At 36.7% G+C, this 26110-nt stretch overlaps 1 protein-coding gene across 12 annotated transcripts in view; it reads right to left on the reverse strand.

The window, feature by feature from the left end:
* RALGPS2 (Ral GEF with PH domain and SH3 binding motif 2) overlaps nt 1–26110 on the reverse strand; it is a 126854-nt gene that overhangs the window by 7293 nt on the left and 93451 nt on the right. For 10 of the 12 annotated variants that reach the window (XM_072867401.1, XM_072867390.1, XM_072867397.1 and 7 more), the window contains 7 exons: nt 24270–24337; nt 23460–23595; nt 22483–22634; nt 11968–12022; nt 8201–8278; nt 6534–6639; nt 5699–5791 (listed from right to left, as the gene is read on the reverse strand). In XM_072867401.1, coding sequence (XP_072723502.1) covers nt 5699–5791; nt 6534–6639; nt 8201–8278; nt 11968–12022; nt 22483–22634; nt 23460–23595; nt 24270–24337 — 688 coding nt within the window. The remainder of the gene's footprint in view (nt 1–5698; nt 5792–6533; nt 6640–8200; nt 8279–11967; nt 12023–22482; nt 22635–23459; nt 23596–24269; nt 24338–26110) is intronic. The other 2 variants (XM_072867402.1, XM_072867400.1) reach the window with 2 other exon arrangements.

The raw sequence follows: 26110 nt of genomic DNA on the forward strand, positions 1-26110 counted from the left end.
ATTTGTGTAACGTCAGTGGAAATATAAAAGCTTGGAAACTTTGAAGGGATGCTTGTACAGATAGCTTAAGCATAAAAGTGATGATGACTGTTCTTAGGAAAGACCTGCCTGCCAAACTTCAAAATGGATGCCCTTTTTTTGATATTACTATGGATAAAATTGCGGGAAAAGACCATTCCTCATAAAACCCGTAAAACCACATATATTAAAGTTGAGCAACTCTACTGCCTTTGGGAGGTGGACAGATTTGGTGACACCTCATAAGAGGAGGAAGTAAATTATAAAGCTCTATCAGACAACATTGCATTACAGTGAGGGCTGGATAACATAACTTCTTTCCAAATAGAAACTAAAATTTCTTTGAAGATTCAAGTCAGTAATGAAAAACGTTAAGGAATTTTATCAGAAATAAGGAATAAAGACAGAGAAAGGGAATAAAATAAGGATACAGCTCATGAGTTCTTAAAAAAAAAAGTATATATTCAGGACTTGCTATGGACCCACTTAAGACATTGCCTCGAAAAATAAGATGACACAACTTACACTTAAAAGGGACCTGCAAAATGCAAACTTCTAAGTAGTCCTACAAAGCATTAATAGGTCAGTTTCACAGAGGTAGAAATTTGAGTCACAAAGTGGTTTTAATAGGTTACAGATACAATATACCTCTTGAACTGCACTCATTTCTAGAGTTTCATGAAAATAGCACATTTGCACTTTCCTATCTTAGTTATATATCATAACAGTAGGTATACAATACGTGAAATTACCATGCAATCAACACTGCTAGAGCTCACTTCTTTTTTCATTTTATTCAAAACAATTAGTTAATCATGGTACTTCTCCATAAAGTAAAAAGCTCCACACAAGGAAAGTGTTTCCTGCCAGCATCAATCCGTCATCACTTGAAACACATGTCAGTTTTCCATCCCTGTGCACGGCTGGATTTGTGTTCCATGTTTACATAGCCCCCCCAGAGCAGTTCATTCTCCATTGATGCATAGAGCCTTGCTAACAGCAAGTCTGCTTTGTTAACATGAAGGGAATGAAAGCTTCATTGTAATTTAATGTTCCTGGTTCCTCTTTCCTTTTTTTTTTTTATACAGGCCACTGGAATGACACTTTTATTAAACACATAGAAAACTACACAGCTCTGGTGCTAGGCTTCACATAACTACATTTTGTTGTTGTTGTTGTTCTGAGCGCAAAGGCATTTATACATAAATCTTTGAATCAAAAACTCTGAATTAGTCTGTGAACAGACTTTTCACTCCAACCTTTTGGCACCTACAAATCTCCTCCTCATCATCTCCTGTTGAGATTTTACAGCTTTCTAATATTCAAATCATTCGGAAGAAGAGCATTCTTTATCAGGGTATTTCAGTGAAAGTGCCTGAGCAACACCTACCAAGTTTTCTACTGCCAATAAATGGGTCTAATTCTGAATATAACATGCAATGGAAGGCTTGGAATGAACGAGGGTTCATGTTCGAGCATGAAGGCTCAAAAAGTGTCTGTTGCTTTTCCAAGTACCTGCAAACATGGAAAAATCTCTCATGCATGCTATGTTGTCACAGAGATTGGCAAGATTTTTCCAGCCCAATCACTATGAACAGTTTTTTATGGGTGTACTCATATTTTTCAGGGCACATGCTTCCTTTAAGACTAATTTTAAGTTGACTATTTTTACTATTGTCCTTTTCTAAAGGCATGCAAGTGCTATAGTTCTAACACAGAAGCTTGTTTGTGGGTACCATTTCAGCATGTGAGATAAAACCTTAAGCATTCAACACACATTCCTCTCAGATTCTCCTGTAGCACATCCCTGGGCTCTGACATTCACATGCTTGTTATAGACAATTTTCCATTACTCTAGTAATAACTGAAACCTGTTCACTATTTAAAACACAAAGCTCATTATATTTAGTAGTCTTTCTCAGTAGATGCAGCACAAGGAAATTGTCACATCCAGGTATCTACGAGCATCCTCTTCCTTTGGACTAGATTCAGATCTAGAATATACACTATACTGGATGCACTCCTTTGTCTTTGACCATAGGCATGAGAAGAGCAGCTGGCTTGCCCATGTCTAAAAGGAAGGGGATTTCTTGCCCTTTTTGCTGGATTACACTGGGATTTTTATGAGCTAATTTTCCAAAGAGGTTGGCTGTTATAAGCCTGGAAGAGCTTTCAGTGTTAGTGCATTCCAAGTCCTCAGTCTCAGCTGCCTGAAGCAATAGCAGCAGCAGAATGGTCAAAAGCATGCCTGTAATCAAGACACATTTACCATGAGAGCTCTAGCCAGGAAACTTTATACAGCAGACTGACTTTTTCATTGCCAGTGCTCCTTTCCATGTCACAGAGGCCTTGAGAAAGGAACCTGAAAAGACAGATGTTTACATGTCTACAGAAGACGCTTGGAATATTTTACTTAAGTCTCAAATGTATCAATCTTTGAAAATGAAACCTGCTTCAAAGTAGACAGCATCATCCTTTTTATCCAATTAATCTGGACAGTAACAAACCAAAACCTAGATCTAGCCTCAAATGTCTTTATTTTGCAGAATGGACCTCTTAGGAATATCACTGGACAGTATTTAGCCAGTGAACATATACTCATGCACTAGCTATCTACAGATGGTTGACCATTTACAGTTTATTCTCTCTTCATTAACTTTCTTTCTGAAAATGCAACCAAATGTGAATTGAAGCATGACACTTGACAAATCATCTTTACAGACTCCAGAACAAAACCCGAGGCTTTGTACAATAACCCTGTAATAAAATGGATGGAATTCTAAGCCATCAATGGCTAGGCTGAAAGTACAACACAGGTAGATTAGCTTAACAAAGTTACTGACCACCTATTATTAGGCTGTTTATTAAACTGGAGCCTCTCCCCCTAATCCCGCAACCTCAGTCTCCCACAGCAGTTAGCAGGTTACCTCCCACCTTAATTTCAGCATAAAGACTATACTCTGTGCTATAACGACCTTTGGAGCGGAAGTATGTGTGCATTCACTGTGAACTATTTGTTTAAATAGAAGACAATCCAAGCTGTAGCTAATAGGTATTACATTATTTTAATGATGACTGCATCTGGGAACCCAAATCAGAGACCTGAGCTTCATAACAAGCTTTGCATCCACAAACAGAACAAGATATGTTTGCTGCCCTAACAAGCTAAAAGCAAGACATCAGCTGTGTACAGACAAATCCAAGGTTGTGCTGCATAGTTCAGTCCAATTCCACAGAGCCAACTGTTAAAAAAATAAATCTGCTCTAGCATTCATTGATTTTTACTACCACTCCTCCATCTCCCTTTCCTGGGAATTGCGTTGCTCAAACTCCACTCAGTATTTGCAAGCCATAATGCTGGCAGGCTTCTGATGGGTAATCCTGCCAGCATTATGGACTTGAATGTCTCCTAGCCTCCATCTGCAAACTTTGTTATCGGTCCGCTGGCACATCCTTGGACAAATAAACACGAGAACATAAGGATGCGAGACAGATTTTAGCTTCTTAGGCACTAGTCTCTGTTCACTAATAGTTTAGTTGCTGTAGGTACCACAACACATCAGTAATTTGGGGAATATTAAAAGTCAATTCAACAGGTTCAGAAAATAATTTTTGAAAGAGCATTCAAAATGGATATGACTGCATTTCAAGACAAAAGTAAAGGGTTTTGCAGTAACAGAGACTCAAGAGGATCAGATACCAGACTTGAATGGTTACATCTGTTACCTTTTTACTTTATTTAATTTTCCTAAAGAAAGGGCAAGACCATTTAAATGATTAAAATTGTTATTCTGAAGGAAACATATAACCAAATGGACCACATAAAAATTCAATATACTTAATTTCCAAACAATAAAATTACTAGCTATGCAATTTTTCCAAGTTCTCTAAACCCTTATGTTATTTAGATTGTTTTAAAATATTTATACACAATACTGAAAAAGCTTCTGATTGAATAGTACCATTTACCATCACCATGGTAAAGTCTTCCATCTTTCAGTACTTTGACAGACACTGGACAAGAGAGACTTAAAAAAATGCATATTCTATTCTTAAAAGAACACAAAATGCAATTTTGGCATAAAGCCTAAAGGCATCACATCAGTAACAGGAGCACAGAGTCTGACATTACAAAAAATTCTTTTCCATTTCTCAATATTTCTAGAAAAAAAACAAGCAACTGTTAGTGACATAATGCCAGCACAAGTTCTCTCTCAGTTCCTTCTTCTGTTGCTTTAATACTTTGCATTTCTGCTCATAGTAGTTTACAAGTCTGCTCTTTTCAACTAACTTTACTTTTAATGAGACAGACTCCTTCCATAAGGTTTTCACTGATGCCAGGGGCAAATGCATCCAAACACTTACACTTCTCTAAAGACAACCAGGAGACAGGATGCTTGGCTAACAGGCCTTTAGTCTGGGCTAGTACAGTCTTAACTGGCAAGACAAATTAAGTAGGATCAGTTTCGATTTCACCTAAGCAATCAAAGCTAGTAGGGGTGCGGCAGATGGATGAGGGCAAAGAAACTATGCAAATATTTCTACAAGTAATTAGCTGTTATTACACTACTTTAAGTATTAGAATACTGTTTGCTAATGAACTACTTTCAATAAAAGTGGAAAATACTCAATTTTTTTGTAGATTAAGACAACATTACACACAAACTTTCCACACAGAAAATTCAAATATCCAGGAGTCTACTAATCAGGTATCTTAAGCTTCAAATCTCTACCCTCTGAACATAAAAATGTTAGGATAAGAAACAGTATTTTGTACCAAAAAGAAATAAGATAGTCCCCTTACAAGGATTCTAGAAGCACGTCTCAGTTTGTAAAATTACATAAGGTTTATGCAAAGCAAATGTTTTTCAGTGACAGCTGTCAAATTAAACTGAAACACTGGCCAAGGCACCTATAAGTAATGGTTCCGAGTAGTGAATGAACTTGGAAAAAGATCCAAGTATCTCAAATTTTACCCAGTTTCTTAACAGAATCTCTGGTGGCATCCTCTTCCATTATAATTAACCAGTGAAAACAGGAACTATGCACATCATAACATCCCTGGAACATCTACAGAAAATCCTTTTACTACTTCCCCGCATAAGCAGAGTATTTTCAGCTTCTTTCAAATAAAGTTGCAGCAAATAAAGGAAAGCCAGCATCATATGATATGCTAGCTCTCTGCTTAACATATGAAGTGTTTTGTACTCTTTTGTAGTTAACAGATTACAGGATTAAACAGAAAAAGAGAGTTGTCTAATTTTACCACATATATGAAATCAGTACATGTTTAATGTCATATGTAGTGACTTCTCAGTCTTTCCACATCAATGCTTGTTTGTATTTCAAGTAGCAAACTGTTGCAAGACTCAGAAATCATCAAAAGATATGACTTCTACCTTAGAAAAGCAGACAGACCCAATGACATAGTTCCCTTCCTTATAGACCAACAAATTCAGAGACACCCATGGCATATGCAAAGCAGATGTTCTTGGTGTAGCATATAAATGCGCATGATATTTCCATTAGGGCATATCCATATGAGGTGACTGACTGACTGGAAGACAGGATAGTGCTGACTAGAAATCATGCAAGTCCTCTCTACTACTCTCAGTGTTTACATCAGGAAAACACATTTTAATTTTGGCAGATGAAACTGGAATATGCCTGTTTTACGTACATGTTTTCTCTCTGTAGCCTTCAGAGATTTCGCAGCGTAGTAAAAGAGTTGGGTTCCACACAGTGCTACCCAGTATTTTGTCCAAGATGCTACCTAGAGAGAAAAGAGAAAAACACAAAAGTGCAACAGATAAGTGAAATGTGTCATAATATTGAGCTGTAAAATAGCAGGCATCATCCTGCAAGAATACGACAGCACTAACTGTCCAGCCAAACTATCAGCCATGTGTCCAAAGCTGCTGTTTCTAGTTATTTGTGTAGGCCTATGAATGCATTAAAAAAAAAAAATCTAGAAAGCAGAAAGAATATGTGCCTTTCCTCACTAAGCTGAGAAAAATTTTCTGCATCTTACTCTGTATTTTCTGCAACCCTTCTAGAACACTTCATTGAGTTAGAATACATTTGTCCTTTTCTTTTCCATTTTATATCCTGCCATAGGGTACCCTCATTGTCATGAATACGTATTTTGATTTATAATTCGTAATCAAGCATTTGCACTTCAAATGCTGAGGGTTATTATGTATTGATAAATTGTTAGGATCCTCCTACCGTTCAGGAAGATAAAACATGCTCCTCCCTTTTAAAGTTATCAGCAATTGTAAGAAATTTTATGTAGCGTTACACTTCTCTTCTACTCCCCAGATTATGGGTATAGCCTTATAAACTGAATAAACCCACCAAACAGAAGAATACATCTCTAGCAGTGACCCTAAACCTTAATCAGCAAGGCAGAGGAGATCTCAGACACTTGAATTAGTTGCACAATGGCCATTTTATTGTATTTATAACTGGGCAAAGGAAGAAGGTGAGAAAATGGAATTTAAAAAAAATCTTACTGTAGGTTTTTTGCCTTCTTTCAACAAAGTCTTCCTCCTGAGAACACCTTGAATAGTAACTGCTCCTGGATACAAATGAACAGCCAAATCTTCAGATTCTAGGGAGCTGAAAGGAGCATGTGAAGATTTGTGTGAAAAAATACTTTCCTAAAGTAGTTTTCCAATCATTACCACAAACTAATGCAAACATCTGTATTTTAATTTAGAAATGTCAACTTTTTGTTTATTTGACTTCATTGTGGAAAAAGACTTTGGCTGTTACAAGGAATTGCTGTTATGGAATTTACACTCACAAGCAAAAGTCATCAGAAAAATTAATTAGCCAAGCAGGTAATCCTTAATTTAAAAAATTAAAACTCAAGACACAACTGAAATACAATAATAATTAATTTTAAAAAGCAAATGCTTGAAGTACATTCATACAGTTGCTGTATGCGTTAAAACCTCTCCTTCAGCCCTTGCAAGAAAGATTATTTTTTTGTTAGAAACACTGGAATCATTAGCACATCAAAAACGAAGCATAGCTCAAACATGCACAATCTTTAAAATATCTGAAAGCAAGAAGAGTGGGCAGGAGTAAGAGTAGAAACTCGAACCACAGCTTTAAGGTGTTTTAATGCATCTGGTGCTCTTCTAATCATCTACCCTATGTGGGATATAAGAGCAACAGGCCAAAACAAATGCCAGGTACAGCACGGCGAAAAGAAAACTTAGCTTTATCAAATTACGAAGCTGACTGGCTTACAAAATATTTTCAATCAGAAAAAAAAAAATCACAACAGGAATCATTTCAGTACATCTCAATCAGAGCATATAACTAAACTGCTGAAGCCAGCACCTTTCTAGAAAAGCCAAGAAATTGAACAGCACCTGAAACTTGTTAAGTAAGCCAGGATTTGCTGTTTCATCTATCCTAACATTCATGAACATTCAAAGTAAATTGGACATCTAGCAAACATTTTCATTGCAACATCTACTGAGGATGAGGATATGAGGACAATTTTGGACATTGATAGTTGTGAACATGAGTTTAATTCAGCGAGACAATGCTTGCTTCTTGACATGAAAAACAGTTTCACAGTTAATGGCCATCTCTTTCCCAACTACAGTGCCATGCAGCTGGAGACAGAATTTGTATTTTAATGAATCAAAATAATCAGTTATATTACTCTGCCAGCTTGCAAATACTACTATATATAATAAATTGGGGCCAATTTTAATGCGTTACTCATTTTAGCCATATCTCTGATTTCAGGGAATAGGGGAAAATAAAACCAATACAGAACTGCCAACAAAGAAAACATCTTGAATGCCATCCATTAGCACAAGAAGCAGCTTTGTTGTACATGTGAGAACTACCAACACTGTTATGCAGTGGTAGGCTGTTAAAAAGCTACCTCTGGTAAAACATCTTTAAGCCTTGATATAAAGATCCAATGGTTCAGAATCTGGATTTGCAGACCAGAGTGAACAAAAGCCCTTATGGTGATATAGGTTAAGTCAGAAAATAGGAAAGCTTTAAGTCTGAAGAAAAAGGTCTCTACCTTTATTTTGACATGTAAGTTAGAAAGATAACATCAGAAAACACCCACTTAATTATAAAACCAAACCAAATCACCAACACCAGAGGGAAAGTTTGACACCTCTGTGTGCAGTGGGGATTGTACCTGCTGGCCTTCATGTGGCCTCGATAGCCATTTCGTGACACTCTTGTCCCCGGACCGAGAGAATGGTACAACCTGTTCCTGTTGGATTCCATTATAAATTGTACGTATTACATATACTTTTATTCACACAAACAGCACGACTGCTAAAACAGCATAGTATTTTTTTCGTGTGCATATCACAAAGCCACTTCTTCCACATAAGAAACAGAGGATATTTTTATTTAGAAAAATGCATGCAGGGGTAGATACCATGTTTTTTTATTTCATCAGATGTTGTCTTTGTCAGAACTCATAATATTGAAGCGTTTTATTGGCACTGAAGAATAATACATTTTGAGAGCAAAGTCTGCATTTAGTTCTTAGAGATTAAATCAATGTAAAGGAACCATATTAATAAAACTTGTCTTTAAATTCTGACTTCAGATGTTACTACAAAAAAATGGTTTCAACTTCTAGGAGTATGCACACACACAAGCTGTTGGGCTGAAAGGAATCAAAAGCACTATCAAAATATGCCTGACACTGTTTAAAATACTGCTGTATTAAGTAACATTGATACAAGCTAAGCAATATTTCAATTTTCCAATTTTCTCTCGCATTAAAGCTTCATATAAGCTTTAAACTTTACCTACAAGCTTCACATTTTAGAGTCCTTAACCTGATCTATACTGTTATCCCTAGCCAGGACTTGTGTTCTAGACCTGCCTTTTGAATACTGCTTTGCTTCACTGAACCTTGTTTTTCTGGATCAGATCCCTTAGTCGACTGAATTCCATTTAAATCAATAGAAGCATAAGCACTTTGTCCTCACCTCCTATTTTTTTATCTGTTTTTCCTAGTTGCTTGTGTTACGCTGAAAGATTGAAAATCAGCTCTAATTCTGCAGATGTACAAGCCTATGACAATTTTACAGGCAAAATCTCCCACATAGTATAAACGAAACAATCTGTCACCTGTGAGAGAGGCTTTGCATCTGTCACCTGAGAGAGAAAGCTGCTTATATATGGACAGGGCAGTATTTCTTAGAATGGGAAACCTAAACAAGTAGCATTGTCCTGTTTCAATTTGAACTCAGAATAGCATACAGTAGGCAAACAAAACAGGCTTAAAGAAAGGATACAGTAAAGGTCAGCAGCATTAAACAAGAAGAATGGGGGGGTTTTGTTTTTGTCACTTTGTTTTTTAAACCAGCTCAAACTATTGCCTTTGCTGAAAGAAGAATTATTAAAAAGATCCTAATGAATTACCGTCTACTAATCTATCCCAGAATTTGCCATAATTTGTTTTTCAATGTAACTGGTATCTTTGAATTTATGAATTTTTTTTAAAATACATTCAAGATATAGACAAATAAAACAATAATTAAGATGAAGGAAAGAAAACCATAATATGAACTGTATATTTGTGTGTACATATATTTTGCATGCAAATGAAATACATTTTCTTCTTACCTTTAAGTTGGTTTTTTTGTTTGGTTGTGGTTTTTTTTTTTTTTTTTGCATAAGGAGGCGGCTATCACTCTTGGATTCAAGCTATTTCAGGGAAATCTATTCAGAGACACTCAGGATGACAACCAATGAGACTCAAGTGCCACTTAGTTTACTGCCCTTAACATGATATAACTGTCAGGACTTGGAATTAAAGTCCTTCAAGTAATTTTGATTAGCCTAAAGGGACACTCCAGTGCTGAAAGCTCTTTCTCAAGTTTCAAACTAAGTTTCTGTTGCACTTAAATACAATCAGTGACTCTAGTTCTCATCCCTTCTACATTTCCCAGTTACAAACAACAGGAGGGCCAGGAAAACCAAGAATATTTGTTAAAATTCCTTCTGTTACCTGGGGAATCTGTCTGTGGAGTATCTCATTTCTTCCTGTTAGGCATATAATGCAGATTTAAGCCCTCCTACCCAAAGATCCCATCCTAAATCACCAGGAAATACTGAATTCCCACTTGCACTGCATAGGAAGTAGTCATTAATAACACTGGATGTATCCAAATTTTGCCAGGAGCTATTAATCCCAGACAACTAATGCTTCTCCCTCACTTAAAGACTCTTTTATAAGAATGGAAACCCACTGCACAGATCAAAACTAGAGAGACACCCTTTCTAGTTATCTTAAATTTTGATGTTTGCATGTCCATGTATTAAATTCCAAAACATGCTTCATCATCTTATAAACCAAGGAACAGACACAAGGTTGCTGTGCATCTCTAGGAATTTCACACATGAGGTTTTGAATGTCTGTAAGGAACGAATCCCTCTCCCTGGAAGCAGGCAAGAGAACTCACCCTGAAAAACATGCAAACAGAGTTCTCAAAGAGCTCTCTCAGGAGAGAAGAAAGTACTGAGGGCAAGTGGAATTTGGAGGAGGAGGAATCTTCTGACATAATTGTTTGACATGGAGCAAACCTTTTAACTGGGGAGAGTCTAGGCCAGACAGTTCTCATTAGGACAGGGATGAAAAACCTCTGCTTTGTCTCAGAAGTCCACACAACAATTCTGGAGAGTGTTAACATGAGCTTAAGCCTGAGGCTTACTAAAATTTTTTAAGTTTCTTATGCTACTCAGGGTAAAAGCACTCAGTTCACCATTTTGTCTAAGGCTTTTCCATATAACTTTTTAGGTTAGAGAAATAACCTGAACTTGATTAATTCCATAAGGCAGCAGGGAAGGAAAAGCAAGAAAACCTTTTGAATGTTGAAGGTTGCATCACAGACCACATACAAGTCATCTGACCTGATTTTCTTTCTATGTTCATGTGTAATGTTCTTATTGCTTACATAATGGAATCATAAGGACACTTCCTCATGTATGTAATCATATTTATAGCAAGAAATATCAAAGAGTTCACCTTTGGCACAGAGAGATTTTCAAAGTTTTCTTCCAAAAAGTAACACAGAACTTCAACTGCTTCAATGAATTCAAGCAGAATGTAACATTTGTGGTAACAGTTCTCGACTATGAGGAGAAAGTTCTGTGACAAAAATTTCTACATAACATGTCTTCAAAGCATGGTAGAAAAAGTCATCCATGGCAACTCTGAAGCTTATGGATTACCTGAAATTGAGTTATAGAAGCAAACTATGCACTGTATTGTGCATCTTTCTTAGCTGTGGGAAGATGAAATTTCCACCTTTTACTATATTAAACTACAGCTGTTAGTCTTTTTCCACATTCTCAAATACAACATGGGAAAGGATTGAAGTGGTCAATGTCACCTAAGCATTTGCAGGTATTGAATAAGGAACAAGATGTTAATTCTGGACCACAAAATCAGACATTATCAAGGGGCATTTTTGTGTTTTCCCATGTAACACAAGGGCAAGTAACAATGAAGTGAAGAGCAGATGAGAGACAAAACAGGTGACAATGTCAATGACAAGAACAAAGGGACCAAGAATGGATGAAATATCTCAGGGAAAGTGAAAATGAGAAACAGATAGGTCACAGGAATATCATACACAGGATATACAAATATATAAAACCATTTGGGGTTTAATGGTACTCTGGTTGAGCTATTTAGAAGAATGTGTGCAATGAGTAAGCACCCAATTAGACAAAAGCCCTATTAACTACTAGTGAGCAGAAGGTATTTCTCTGCTGCTTTAACAGATCCAGTGAACTTACTACAGTTTATTAATGTTCTTAGATACAGAAGATCTCTAGATCACTAAAATAAAGCATCATTTTCAGGACTGAGTGAGAGATTGTAAATAGCAATGTCTGAACAGAGAAATGCAGGTACTGAGTGACAGTTTTTCTTACCTTTCAAATGCTGGCCAGGAAGTCTCTTCACTGAGTTCAGAACCATCACTGCTACCTTGAAAAAGATAAAAATGAATAATACTTTATTTCATCATCTACAATCCACCTATTTCAATCATGTCTGTTTCTCCTGAGAATATTTAAGATTAAATGTGTAAAAAATACTTCACTAGAATACTACAATGAAAACACTTTGTGATTTGCTCCAGGAATTTCACATAAACTGAGGTAGAGATTTGAAGGGACAGGGTCTAGGTGCACATTAAGAAGTTGAAGAAAAGTAATGATAATAAATGGGAAAGGCATTTTCAAAATTTAAAGAACATCCTAAATGTGAATTTCTCTGATTAACACAACACGCATTTAAAAAGAAAGGTCATTTATTTAAATAATTCCTTATGAAGTCATACACGGTCATGACAGAGGTGCAAATTCGCAGTAGTGCAAACTCTTTGCTGAATCTCCAATACATTAGAAGGCTTTCCTGATTTGAGAAGCCTTAAACAACTTTTTAAAGCTATCTCCCACTTGCTATATCAGATCACAACAGTATATTTTCCTTCTGCGCTTCACGAAGTAATCCAATGTTACTGCAAGTATTTTATTTTAAACACTGAAAGTAGAGGAAAAACACAGAATCCAAGTACCTGATGCATCCACTCATGGCAGGCCCATAAATAACATGTTAACTTTACATTATAGTAAATACCATCAGCCTGAAAATTAGTATTTAAACACAGACACAAGGTAGTGTTATCTAGCTACCAGCTACCATCCTTGCCCTCCAAGCCAACATGTTTTTGGCTCCAGACAATCCCAACTACTTAGTTTCAGCCTAATTCAATGTCAGTCACTGCTAAAAGCTCACCTTTGGCACACTAACTTGACAGCTTGTTTGCTGTGCCTCCTGAATACCCATATATAAAAGGAAGAATTGATTTACAATGATTTTCAGACAAACTAAAAAAAAAAATTAAAAAAAAAATCAGAATCAATGCACCTTACTTAAGGGTTCCCACAGAGAAACAAAGGCTGAAAATGGGAACAAGTTCCCTGTAATTTTACACAGAAAATCAGCAGGGAACAGTGGTGCCCTGAAAAATAAAGCTAATCTGTACAACGGTAAGTCTGGATATCCACTGGGTAAACACAGAATAAAGATGGAGGCAATAAAAACCCACACACAGCAGGGGTAATTCCAGCCAAGAGTGATGAAAATCTCAGCATGGACTGAAGTTTCCTTTGTGCAAAATCCAACAGAAAACACATGCCTTATCTGCCAGCCAATTCAACATAGATGCCTCTTTTCCAAACATTAGCTCAACATCCTCATATTAACATGATCTCTAAGGGATACTAGATAATTTGGTCTCAGCTTATCCTGAACTTTTCCTAAAGGAAGGTCCTAACCTGGTTCACACTAACATTATAGTAAAAGGGACTTGTATAGTGGAAGAAGCTGAGACACATATAAAAGTGATGTTCTGCTGGAGCTACTGGCTCCTAAGCTAGGCATAAAGGTCTGCAAGAAGGGGAGTACAATACTCAACAGGTGACTCATTCTTTTCTAGAAGCGTCTTTAACACTTTAGTACTTACATTCTCAGATCATTGATCCTTAAGCATTCAACTGCTTAAAAGGTTAGAGCAGCAGGTAGCTTGTCCATAAAATAAAAGTACAGTAACTTATACTTCTGTGACCTATACTTCCTCTGTAGCTGCGAGGACAACGTATCAAAGAGCCACAGTTACTACAGTTGAGTAAGTGTTCTTACTTCAAGTGACTGTCTGCACAAATTTGATCTATCAGTAAACAGTCATTCTGGTGCCACAAGGCAGGTGAGTAAAAAGTGAGTATAAAAATAATCAGAAGTTCTGTTCAGCACAGTTTACATCTGACCTGCACTATGGAAAAGTAAGAGAATGTGTGGACTGAACTCCACATTGTTCTACGCACTTTTATATAGGAATACCACCAGAGAGATCACGAAGTATCCCAGGCAAAACTGGAGTAACCAGTTGGAGTAACCTATCCAGATGGACCCTGCTGTTACAGTAGAAGTCTTTGCAAAATCCCAAAACAAAGCTTATAGTTTCCTGGAAGAAACAACTGTCACTTAATATTTTCAGCAAATTCTACATCCACATAATAGTGAAAAGCTCAATGATTTATTTCATCCAAACAAAAACACAGCTGCACTCTCTGTAAGGCAATACACAAAGTCTCTTCAAATAAACAAGTAACATGGTTTGGGGATGAAGACACAGAATCAGATGTAACAATTCAGAGACAACTTTAAGCAGGTATTTTGGGTAAGACCTCCCAGCTGACTGTCTTTGAGGAAGACTGTTTATAGTAGAATATCTTATAGTAAGATCTTAAAGTACTGGAATCCTTTTAGCAGGTGGAATGACAATTAGGAAGGTAGGTTTCAAGTATGATGATTTCTCAAGAAAGGGAATCCAGCATCCTGGACTGTTGTGAAGGCAAGAGTAAGTTTCCTGAGCCATCTAAACACCAAGGAGTGCAAATGAGACAGTGGTATGAACAGGAAGTGAATAATCAATGCTACTATCAGGTGCACTCACATCAAACTAAGGCATAGACTGCATTATTCTAAGCAAAAGTAATATTCCAGTATGGCAGGTCCTGGACTGTTTCTAAGAAGGCCTGATCCAGACCTATCCAAACAGACAGTCTCTCCTATTTGTTTCTATAGGTTAGCCTACTTAGGAATTTTGTAGTAATTCTGGGTCGAAGGACCTTGGGACGTCATCTGGTCCAACATTCTAGTCAAAACAAACCTAACTTGGTGATCAGATTGCTGAGGGCCTCATCTAGTCATGTTCTTCAATGAGGCAGAGTCTACAGTCTCTCTGAGCAATGTGTTATTGTGTTTCACAACCTGCATATGAAAAAAGTTTTCCTTGCACGTAATTGGAATTTTCCTTGTTGCTACTTGGAGCAGTCTGTTCTGCAAAATGGTGCAGTAATTCCTGTTCACCCTAGTCATCCAGCCAACACTGAAGTTATTAGGGACACTTAGAATCTTATTTATTTCCCTATTACTGCATAGATTTAGCTTTATATTAAGGAGTGCAAGTTTAACGTGACGAGAGCTCTACTTTATTGAGGCCCATGTGATAGAAACCCACATAATTAGAACCCCCTAATGATACTGTATTATAAAGTAACTTTTTATATTTAAAGTAGTCTGATACATTAAAATTTTATCTAAAACGACATTTTGATGGCAACTATATTATCTTTGCTAAGAAAGTGATATTTCAAACACTGTACTAAGTACTCTACAAAAAGATTTAAAAGCTACTGTTGCTTTTTAAAAATGCAAAAGAATCTAGAGCAAGAGAGCTGAAATGTAATCTTTCAGAAAGTGATAATCCTTATTACAGTATCAGTACAGTTACAAAAGTTAAATTAATTTGGGGGATTCATAAACAAAAAGTTTAATTTAAAAAGCTTAACCTATACAGAAATTGTCAATTCAAATTCTAAAAGCAATGTTAATTTGGGAAAAAGCGGGCCAAACATCACAGCTATTGATTTAACATTTATATCGATGCCTATACAGGTTTTAAAAAATTGTAACAAAAACCTGGAAAAGGTTGAATTTTAGCATTTGACTAGCCCTCTAACATCTACATAGAACATCTCTAACAGGATTTTTTAGAGTCTAAAAAACTCCAGGAGATGTTTTGCACAACAAAAGTTCTGATACTAAAAAAAAACCCCTTTCCCAAAAAGCAAAGGAACATATATTACATCCCTACCTCCAAAACAAAACAGAGGTGAAAGGAACTGTTTTTAACTTAATAAAAGTTAGATGTCTAGCCAAATTCTGTTTAAACATTAAGAGCACTATTTGACTATCACCTCGACTGGAAATATTTCATTCATTCAGTACTTGAAAAATATATCACCTTCTTAAATTCTTGTCAAGTATGTACTCAATATTTTAGTTTTTCCAACAACCTCAAGCAGGTCTTCAGGTTAAACTTAATAACAAATCCTAGGTAGTATAAGTCCTTTCTATTAAGTAATGTTCTACACAAGTTTTGGCTTTATGTAAGAAGCCACTTGACACAAACCACTATCTTCCTAGTTTTCTTTATTGCTAATAAAATTAAAAATTTCTTCTACAGGATTAAAAAAACCCAGAGTTGTGTTTATCTTTACTACATAATATCAAGGCTTTTTCCTATCTTAGGAATAACAGCAATTGGCAAAATGATTTTTCGCTGTGCTGATGATTATCTGAGAAGTGTCAGGATTGTTTACACAGAGCTCTAGTACTGCAGCTGAATACAGATGTGAATTTTCTGTTCACATTTGTAGATGTGCATATACGTATCTCTATGCTACAGCCACACAAGCAGCATGAGGCTAGGTTCGTAGTTATGTGACAGGGAATGCCTATACCACTGCATACCCATTCCCCCTGGTCACGGCATCCACTCATTGCGGAAAGCCTGAGGATATTGAACATTTAACACAGGCTTGCTTTATCCAGAAGTTAGTCCCCAAAGTTAAACAGGTGTTAACATAAACAAACCAACCCCAAAGAGTTTAAAAAGTATTCAGACTAAAAATTCTTTCCCCTTCTCAAACTTGCAACTGACACTCTCTTGGCTCCAGTTGCACAGTGTTTCCAGAGCTCTAGTCACTATAGCTGATGACTGACCTGATAGAGCTTGAAATTCTAACATGAAAATACAAAAAAATTGGTCAAGAGGCCTGAACATCCATTGCTGTAGCACAACACAGCCCAGCTAACATCATGGAGATGGACTCCATGCCCTAAAAGTTATGTTCTGCCTTGTTGAGTCTACGACCATACTGAAAATCCTCATATATATTTAACTAGTTCATTACCATTTAACTATTGTACAGTAAAGTTTAAATAGCTCAACTTTGGCTTGCTTGTTAACCAAATGATGTGAAGACTGGCAAATGACTCAAGCAATATGATGCCAGAGAATCGACACAAACTTTTAGTACCATCACTGATAAGGAGTTTCACCGTGAAAAACTAACAGAAGCAAATAACGAAATAGATAAAGATGGGGCAGAAACAGGGGGTTTGTACAACTGCATTAATTGCAGAATACCCAGAGCACATGCCTTGGACCAAACAATACTAATAAGGGTTGGGGAAGAAAGGGGGTGCTAGAACTCCTGTATATCCCTCTCCTCCTCTCAAATCCAGGCACCTACATGTGCATTTTTAACCTGAAGTATTATACAGCTTTTATATTTACCCTATCACTATTTAAAGTAGTAGTTCACAATAGCAAAACAGGGTACCCACATTTAGGGCAAGAGACAGGCATCTATATACTCATTTAAATGGAATATTAAAAAAAACCACCCAAACATATTTCTTCTGCCTGAAACCCTACCCAAACTTTGATCTTCTGATGCAGACTGCTGATGACTCAGAGTACTAAACACCTGAACAGTATACTACAGGGTAAGGAATCAAACAAACATTGGCTTTGTGGAGTTCTTCCCTACTGTATAAGCTGCCAAAAACCTGAAGGTAAATGCATACACTGTATACCTAAACCTATACTTCATTTATTTAAAGAGAAATATAATCCCTTGTAGAATTCAAGTACTTCAAGATGGTGACTTAATAGAGGAATTCATTAAAATGCTGATATTCTTGTATGCATTTTATGCCAGTTTAGATTTGAAAATGTACTGTTCTTACAAAGGCACTTTATTACATTAATTCACACTGATTTAAAACACCTTTCTTTGACTCTGCAGCATTAATTTCTCTGATTGCATTAGAATAAAGGCTCAAGTTATTCTCAAGTAATTGGAACACACAAATGAAGGCAAATGTTCAAGAACCTTAGTTTTTCCAGAGCTTTCATCCATATCATTGTAGATTAGGAAAAATACATGGAAAAAAGAAATAGTTTGAGAAAGAAAACACTCCAAAGTTAGAACAGAATTTGCATCCAACACTGCTACAAACACAATCCATAAATGTATTTTGTTTGAATTTTTAAACACCTAAAATTACACTCTCCATTTCAGCCGAGTATTTCTGTGTTCATACCTCAACATCTATTCTTAAATGGTATACATGTAAGACTGCACCCTTAAAGAAAAACAAACTCCTAAGCAAAATTAATTTGCATCCCGTAGAGGAGAGGAGAGGAGAAAAGCCACACAGAAGCAATATATGAAACGAGGGGTCTGTTTTACACTGTCCCTTTACCTCTACAGAATTATTTGGACAATTAGCCATTGTAAACAAATTCAGCTTCAGAAAAGAAATTCAGTAATGCAGCTGAGCCAAATCGTAAGAAATGGTGGAAATCCAAAACTCTGAGAACATTAATGAAGCGAGCTAAACATTGCTGCAAAGAAACTTAAGAGTACACTTAAGAAAAGTATAAGAAAATCAAGGAATATTAGAAAACCATGTATTCTTAAAAAAAAATCATCTTATGAATAAAAGGAAGTTTCATGCTATTTCTGAGTGGAAACACGATCTAGTAAAAGCATCTTAATTTATCCTACTTTTAGGCAAGGAGGTGACAGCAGGCAAATACATGCAGGAGAACAGCTGGTAAGGGTATGCAGGTGGTTCCTTCAACCCAGCCAAAAGCAATGCTTAGACCTCAGAAAGGCAAGCTCACTCTTTTGAAAGAGTGTATACAGTGACCTCATCAAAACGGAGGGATCGCAGAACAAATCTATGTTGTAGTTTTAAGACTTACTGATAGCAAGCATTGGGGGTTCTCAATGAACTTTCACTGTAAAGTAAAAGCATCTGTCCCAATTTACTAAAACAGATATTCTGGATTGTCTGCAGAAAACAGACATATTTTCAGCAGTATTCATCTGTCCATATTTTCATGTGTTATCTGTCAAAAGTCTCTTTGCAGTCAACAGAAATAAAGTGGGGTTTTAAGGACACAAGTCATATAACTTCTTTTTAGCCACCCACCCAAGAAGGAGATGAATCATACCCCTGAAGATCTGAATTCTCTATGTGATTATAAAGAGCTCCAAATGACTAGCTCAAATGCAATTGTCTAAATTATGAACATCTAAAACTTAAAAGAGACTATTTCCTCTTGTTACGTTCCGGAATTAAAGAGAACATTTCCCATCTAATATTGTATATATGACTGGTCAAGTGTTTCTTCCTTCTTATTAGGATAACCTTGGAACTGCTGGAAAAAGATTTCTCACTTTTGTTCAGATAACAAGCACCTATGTTATGAAGTAAAATGGCAACAGAACCAGATGTACATCTTGTTTACTCTAGGATAATATACGACTGAACACAGTCTCATAGTTCTAGGAACAACAACTGTTTTGACCCAAGCATGAGAAATTCATATAATTGGGGCTATATCTTTAATTTTTTTTTTGAGTTCTAGGTTTTTGCAGAATGAGTTGCATGTACACAATCAACCTCCAGACCCTGAAATTCAGAAAATAATCTAATAAAGATCTCTGACCATGGCTGTCATGTTACAGACAGGCCTTTTTTCAGGAAATCCCATACCTGGGTCACTTTCTGCATTGCTGCTGCTTTAGGAATCATTCATTGCAAAGAAAAATACCCACTTAGTGTATCCTTCGTAACCGAAAGATTAATTACATTGATGCAAAAATTTTGGTATGCTATGCACCATTTCCAGAATAGTTTATCAGTCTTTCCCAGCAAAACACAATCAAAACTGTCCATCATCACCTGAATGTGTGTTTTTAGTTTAGACACACGCACTGCTGGATTAACTGCTCAGTTTTAGTATGCACAACAGAATTTCATCCAGCCATGAATCTCAAACCTAGTGATGCTCTAACTGATCTCTATCACAGATTGAAAGCTTCTATCACAGGGATAACTGAAGAAATCAAAGTGGAAGAGTCCTCGTGTATCTGAGTAAGGTGGTGTGTTCACCAGTGGAAAAAAACAATACTCTGATGAATCTTCATAACATGCCTGTAAATTGCTTTACTGACTTGTAAATGGACTACAGTAATCTGTTAACAGCAAAGGCAACTCAGACAGAAGGCCTGATAAAAAACAAACTCACATACTCAAACGATTTAGATAAAGCATTGTAATGGTACAGTGCTGCATACATAGACCCTGTTGTTACATTGCTGCTTTTTGATATTTGATGTAGAGGCAGATTATATCAGATCCTCCAATATGAAAGGATTGGAAAGGTCTGAACACCTCTGAGCCCTCAAAACACAAGAGTGATTTAAAGTAATATTACAGTCATCTTTAAGGTCACGTTCAAGGTGCTGGCATATCAGAAACACTGTCCATGTTTTGAGGAGGGATCATTTATCCAAACAGTTAAGTCCTATATAGGCTTATATCTAAGAAAAGGTAGTCCTGTTTCTAGAGCAACAGGTTTAAATCCACGTTTATGGGCAAGATGAGGAATAACACTCTTTTCAGTACACACATTCAGAAGAAGTTCTCTTGACCATCTTTTGAAGTTGTGTTGTAGAATACTGTAAAACCTCCTCTCTGCTGCAGTGACTGTACTATTTCCAAGTACTGAGTAAATAGACTACTTCAAACATGATGGAGGAACTTAGCAGCTTCAGTCAACTTCCTTAAATCCTGCTGAAGCAGCAGTACAGAATGCCAGACAACTTACATTTCCAAGAATTCTTCAGTAATAGATACTGCAGTCCTCCAGAACTTACTCTCTTCCTCCATATGTATTTCTAGCACCTCTACTAATCTTTTGTGTCACTGAAATTTTCATAGTCAAGAAGCAGCAAAAATAACAATGACACTAGACTATCAGAACAGTGATAAAACTAAAGTATCTGAGCATGTGGAAGCTGGAAATGGAAAAAAATGGGACAGGGGAAGTTCTAACCACAAATGCTGATCTTACACAAAATGCATAAGGTTGCTGTTTTACAAGCAATTTATAAAAGTCTTCTAAAGTGGCAATTTTGTTCCAACTTGTAAGGGTGACTACATCAAGTTGATAAGGTTATGCCTGAGCTAAGCAAGAGAAGAGAGTTGAAAAATTCAGAGATGACACAAAGTAGGAAACCCCTGTATTCTCCAAAATGCCTAGATGGAGACTGGTTCTTAATTGTACCTCATGAAAAACTGCTTGTCAGCTCAGGCAAACCTTCCCTGCTAGGCTTAAGGGAAGTAAAGAAATAATTTACCCTGGAAAAAAGGATCAACTGCAGAGAAGTTTCTTAGATATTTAGATAGAAAACATCAGTAAAAAACTGCACTGAGAAAAGGGCAATGCTACATCTCAACAAGGTGACAAAAATTTGGTTCTCCTGTACTGTGCAATCCCTGAGAATGCAAGCTGTCTGTATGCTGATGAGAAGTACCATTCCTGCTGGATGATTTTGAAATGGCAAACTTTGCCACAGCAGAGAACCGTAGAAAACAGAGACAAGCAATGCACATTTAATTGTGAAAGGCGTCCGATGTGAACAAGGTCAAACTACTTTGGTCTAAACCAGTTCCACAGATTTACTTATAACGTAATTTTTTTAAATTATTGCCTCTAGATATTTGACTTTTTCCACATGAAAAATATATTTAATGTTTGCTCAGAATATGGCCTTCTCCTCAAGGAAATACATGAACAGCTCCTGAAAACAGCATAATTTGAAACTGTGTGACCTCCATGAAGGCTAAAAAGTAAAACTGTTTTTTAAAATTAAGTTATCCAAAGAAATGCGTAACACTACAAAAATCTTTTACTACCATAAATGCATAAAAACTGAACACCATTGAATTCTATCAAGCTAACAATTTTGAGAAAAAGGACTGTGATAGAGGTTCCACTTCTCAACCCTGGCTGCAGTTAGGTGGATCTGAGAGGCACTTGCCCTGCCCTTCCTCCACTTCAAGGATCCGTGCATAACAGGAAAAAAGGGCAACTGCCTTCCCATAAGACACTCAGGAAGCAGTAGTTCTCAAAAGAAGACTATCCTAAATATTTGAAGATAAATAACTTAGCAAAATGAAGTAGATCCTGACATTCTGAAGTATCTGAAAGTTAAATTACTATCTACTCCTGACTTTTGTCAGGATTATTTAGAAATTATGCTCTTAAAGACTGTCAGCAATTTGCAGTTCTCACTGGCAATTCAATATGGCATTTTAAATAGAAATCCTACCACAAGACATTTTTAATTTGGATTGATTTAGGGTGGAAAAAAGAGAATAGGAATTGCTGCCCTGCACTTCCCTCCACCCCCCATCAAGGAAGAGGAGGAATATCAGAGGTCATATCGTTAAAGGGGATTAAAAAAAAAAGAAAAGCTGCTTTTTTATAATTTGTCAGTTCATGCTGTATAAATTATGCTGCCCTTCTCAACCTACATTTCTCAAATTTGTTCTAAAATATAATTGGTATTTTAGAATAGTACTGCTGCTTGTACCATCGCCAACTAATCATCCTAAAATCTTAATAAAGATTTAGCATACTGCACGGGCATATTTACAGTTCCTACCTATTGAAATTCCACTAGAAAGGGTGGAGCTTTCTGCCTGCCCTCGGGATGGGACATGAGGCTCCATGACGCTGTCATCCAGTAGGTGCCTTGGTCCTGCATTGGGGAATGTTGCGCTTTTAAATTCAGCTGTATTCATTTTGTGTATGAAACTAGAAATGAACAAGGATAAAATTGTTACATTATCTTTGATACATTTCAAAAGTTGTTGCTTTAACATCCTGAAGGATTGCATGCAGTGTGTTCCAAATACCAAACTAAATCATGGCTCAAGTCATAAGCAATTGTGCACAAACTATACTATCTATAGGAAATGCTAGTCTTGAAACCGCGCAGCACTCGGAGCAAAGAGAAAGTCAAGAGTACTTTAAAAATTACTTTCAATATCCTAAGGTATTTTTGTTTTACTGTAACACTTACATAATTGAACTTTAGAATTGCGTTCTAGCTCATTAAAGGTAAACTTACACAATATAAGTTGAGATTAACTACTGAATAGCTACAATCTTGCATTTTGAAAAGATGACAAGGGAATTGATGATAAAATTATCAAGATATTAATCAGAAGTACACTTATATAGAAAAAACCCTGAAGCCATTACTATAAAAAGTTATATGAAAGTGTACAAAGGAGGTCTCACTATAAAAATACCAATAAAGCAATTATTTCAGTTTGAATTTGAAAGAATTACACTGGCATTGAGTTGCTATAAGTGATAGCTTTGTCATTCAGAAAGAGCCTATTTTGACTAACTCATTGGTTATTATCATCATAACAGCCGCACAATCTTCCTATTTTGACTAATTCTCTTTGGTTGGGATACTACCATTATCGTTCTGAGCTTGCTCTCTTGCCACAAATTGGTCTCCAAGTGAAGCACTGTATACAAATCATGCTACTTTTTAAAAGCAAACTTTTGTATTGAAAGATGATACACCACAAAGCTTAGGATTTTCAGGTTAAATAAAATGCTGACTTGTATCCCAGACTGTGACATTTCCTATGTCCATGTGGTATCAGGTTCCTAGGCGAAGGAGGTGTTGGTGGTAGCAAGGCTCCTTCAGCTGCAACATTTTTCCGTCCACTTTGTGGAGATGCTCCAACTTCAGAGCCTGGGAACAAAAAAGACATTACTCCTGAGTAACTTTAGAATTACTGTCAGGGTCACTTCTCAGAAAATTGTGGAAGAGTTGCACAAAACTTCCTAAACTCAGTTTGTAAGAGATAGCCTGTAACAAAACTCATTGATATACTCATATTGATAATTAAAAAAACCTGTACTTTACATTTTTTACACAGGATTAAAAATAAACACACTTACTTCAAATAGACCACCTAGTTACAAGTATTTTGTAAGTCCTAAAGGTTGCTGCATTAGCTATGTTGGCATTAAACAGGTCCCACTGATTCTATGTTTTGAAGCTCCTGCCTTCAACCACTTTTGGCATTGATCAAAAATAATGTACGTTTTTGGAAGCATATTACAGCATGAAAAGTTTAGATGAAGGCCCATCTGTCTAGACACAACAAAGAATGAATATTTAAGAGCTCTTTACCCCAAATGACACTAACAAGTTAGTGCCACAATACATACAAGAACCTAAAAAACTGACTCAATTCCTTGAAAGGATTTCTTTACAGATCACCTTTAGACTTTTTATTACAAATATACAGTGTTTATACTTCACACTTCTTTATTAGCCTCAGGCAAATATTTTCCACGTTCGCAACTCAAAAATAATGCATTTGACAGCCTCAAGTCTTCTCACATTTATTAAGCATTTACCTACTAAATCTTCTCTGGAAGCAGCAGAGTGGGGGGTGCTGGTCCCTGGTTCTATCTTTAATGAAAGTCTGCATTAAAGAAGGATTACAAATTACTTTATCAGGAAATAGAAGCATATAAAAGTAAATTTTTGTAAAATTATTTTTTTAAATTTACAATTGAAAGCTGCCTATTTCTGTCATTGCAAGAAACACTATAAAGTTAACACAAACTGTGCAGAGTTATCGTTAGCACACACTATTTCCAAACATTCTTTTTTTATTTTTTCTGGGTGGAAAAAAACCCTACTACTGCAACAGGGCCCAGGATCCAAAAAATGACAAGCTAGGGCATAATGTAGTAAATTAATCTATTGTTTTGGTTCATATAGACCAGGACAGGTTTGCAATACCATGCTGAAGGAGGACCAGACTCAACAGCAAAGCCTTGGCTACAGCACAGCCCTGCAACCTCTCCTGCATCAGGGAGCCTGACGCAGCTGGCAAAGCCAGCTACAAGCAGCCAGAGAACCACCAGTTGCCATCTTCACCCTCTGTAAGCAAAAGCTCAACATGAGCTGTCAACAAGGCGTAGCGAAGTCACACTGTGGAAGAAGCAGGGGAAGAGGCCATTGCTCTGCCTTGGCACCGCCCTCCAGGGAAAACATAGCCACACATAAGCCAGGACCTACACAGCCCTGGGACTGCTGGCAGATACCGATACCATTACTCTAGCATAAAAACTGGGAAGAATAAAAAGCATACAACTGCTCCCCCCACCCTGGCTAAAATATTTATACTTACTACACTTCATGTTTTAAATTTTTCTATCAAGTGCACTAGTGTGCCGGGCCAAGCCTTTTGTCTTTACTAATCTAAAAGCCAAAATCCTTCTTTTGTGTTTTGGAAAACACATTATCAACTTGGCTGTATCCATAATTCAAGCTTTTCCTGTAACAGGCACTTTTTAATGCCATTTCCAACAGTACCACAAAGAGGGCAGACTCCAGGAGCAGAGAACTCCAGGAAAATCAAGCATATCTTGTCCACACAGGTTGCAGAACTAGAATCTTTGAAATTAGCAGGGTTGAAAAAGCATCTACCTAATTTTGGGGAGAAAAAGTTTGAAATTTGACAGCTCCTCTCCCTCCCATCCCCAGACAGTTTAGCGATGATTCATTACAATTTTAAAATTTAATTTTTAAAAATAAAATAACATCCTTTAGGAAGAAAAAGCATGTATTCAAGTCACAATGGCTGTTCTCTAACTTCAGCCTTTTTGCAGAAACCTTAGGGGATAAAAAGTAAAATAGTTACTTATAGTAAGAATAGTTCTTCAAAATACACTCCTCCCCCATAAAAAAATTCAGTCTGGAGACGTACAAGACCCATCAGTATAAAAACAGACTTTCTGAATAGCAGCCATGTTTCTGCATTATGTGCATTGTCTCCATTCATTTCCCTGCTATCAAAACGTGTGTTGTACAGGACAAAGAGACTGTAGCTCCTTCAGCAATAAAATTCCCACTAGTACTGAGTCCTACCTAGTGAAGGCAGAGGAAGGTGGGAGCGTGGAATTCACGAAAACAATATGCCACTAAGAAGAAGACACTGCAGTTAAACTTGGGTTTGGTTGTCGTTTTTTTTTCCTTCAAATGTTTGACCACAGAGCTTAACTCTCAGTGATAAGCAAGCAATACCTTCAAAATCAGGCTATACAACATTTCAGTAAAAAGGTAAAGCCAGATGCTTGCATATGAACATGCAGAGAAGAATTTACAAATCTCAGAAGGGAAGCCAAGTGTCTGAGCCCTCGTTAACTGCTCTTTGACATAAACTGAAGGGTCCCCATTTGCTGCCTTT

The sequence above is a fragment of the Ciconia boyciana genome, chromosome 7 (genome assembly GCF_034638445.1).
Source record: "Ciconia boyciana chromosome 7, ASM3463844v1, whole genome shotgun sequence".
NCBI classification, from domain to species: Eukaryota; Metazoa; Chordata; class Aves; order Ciconiiformes; family Ciconiidae; genus Ciconia; species Ciconia boyciana.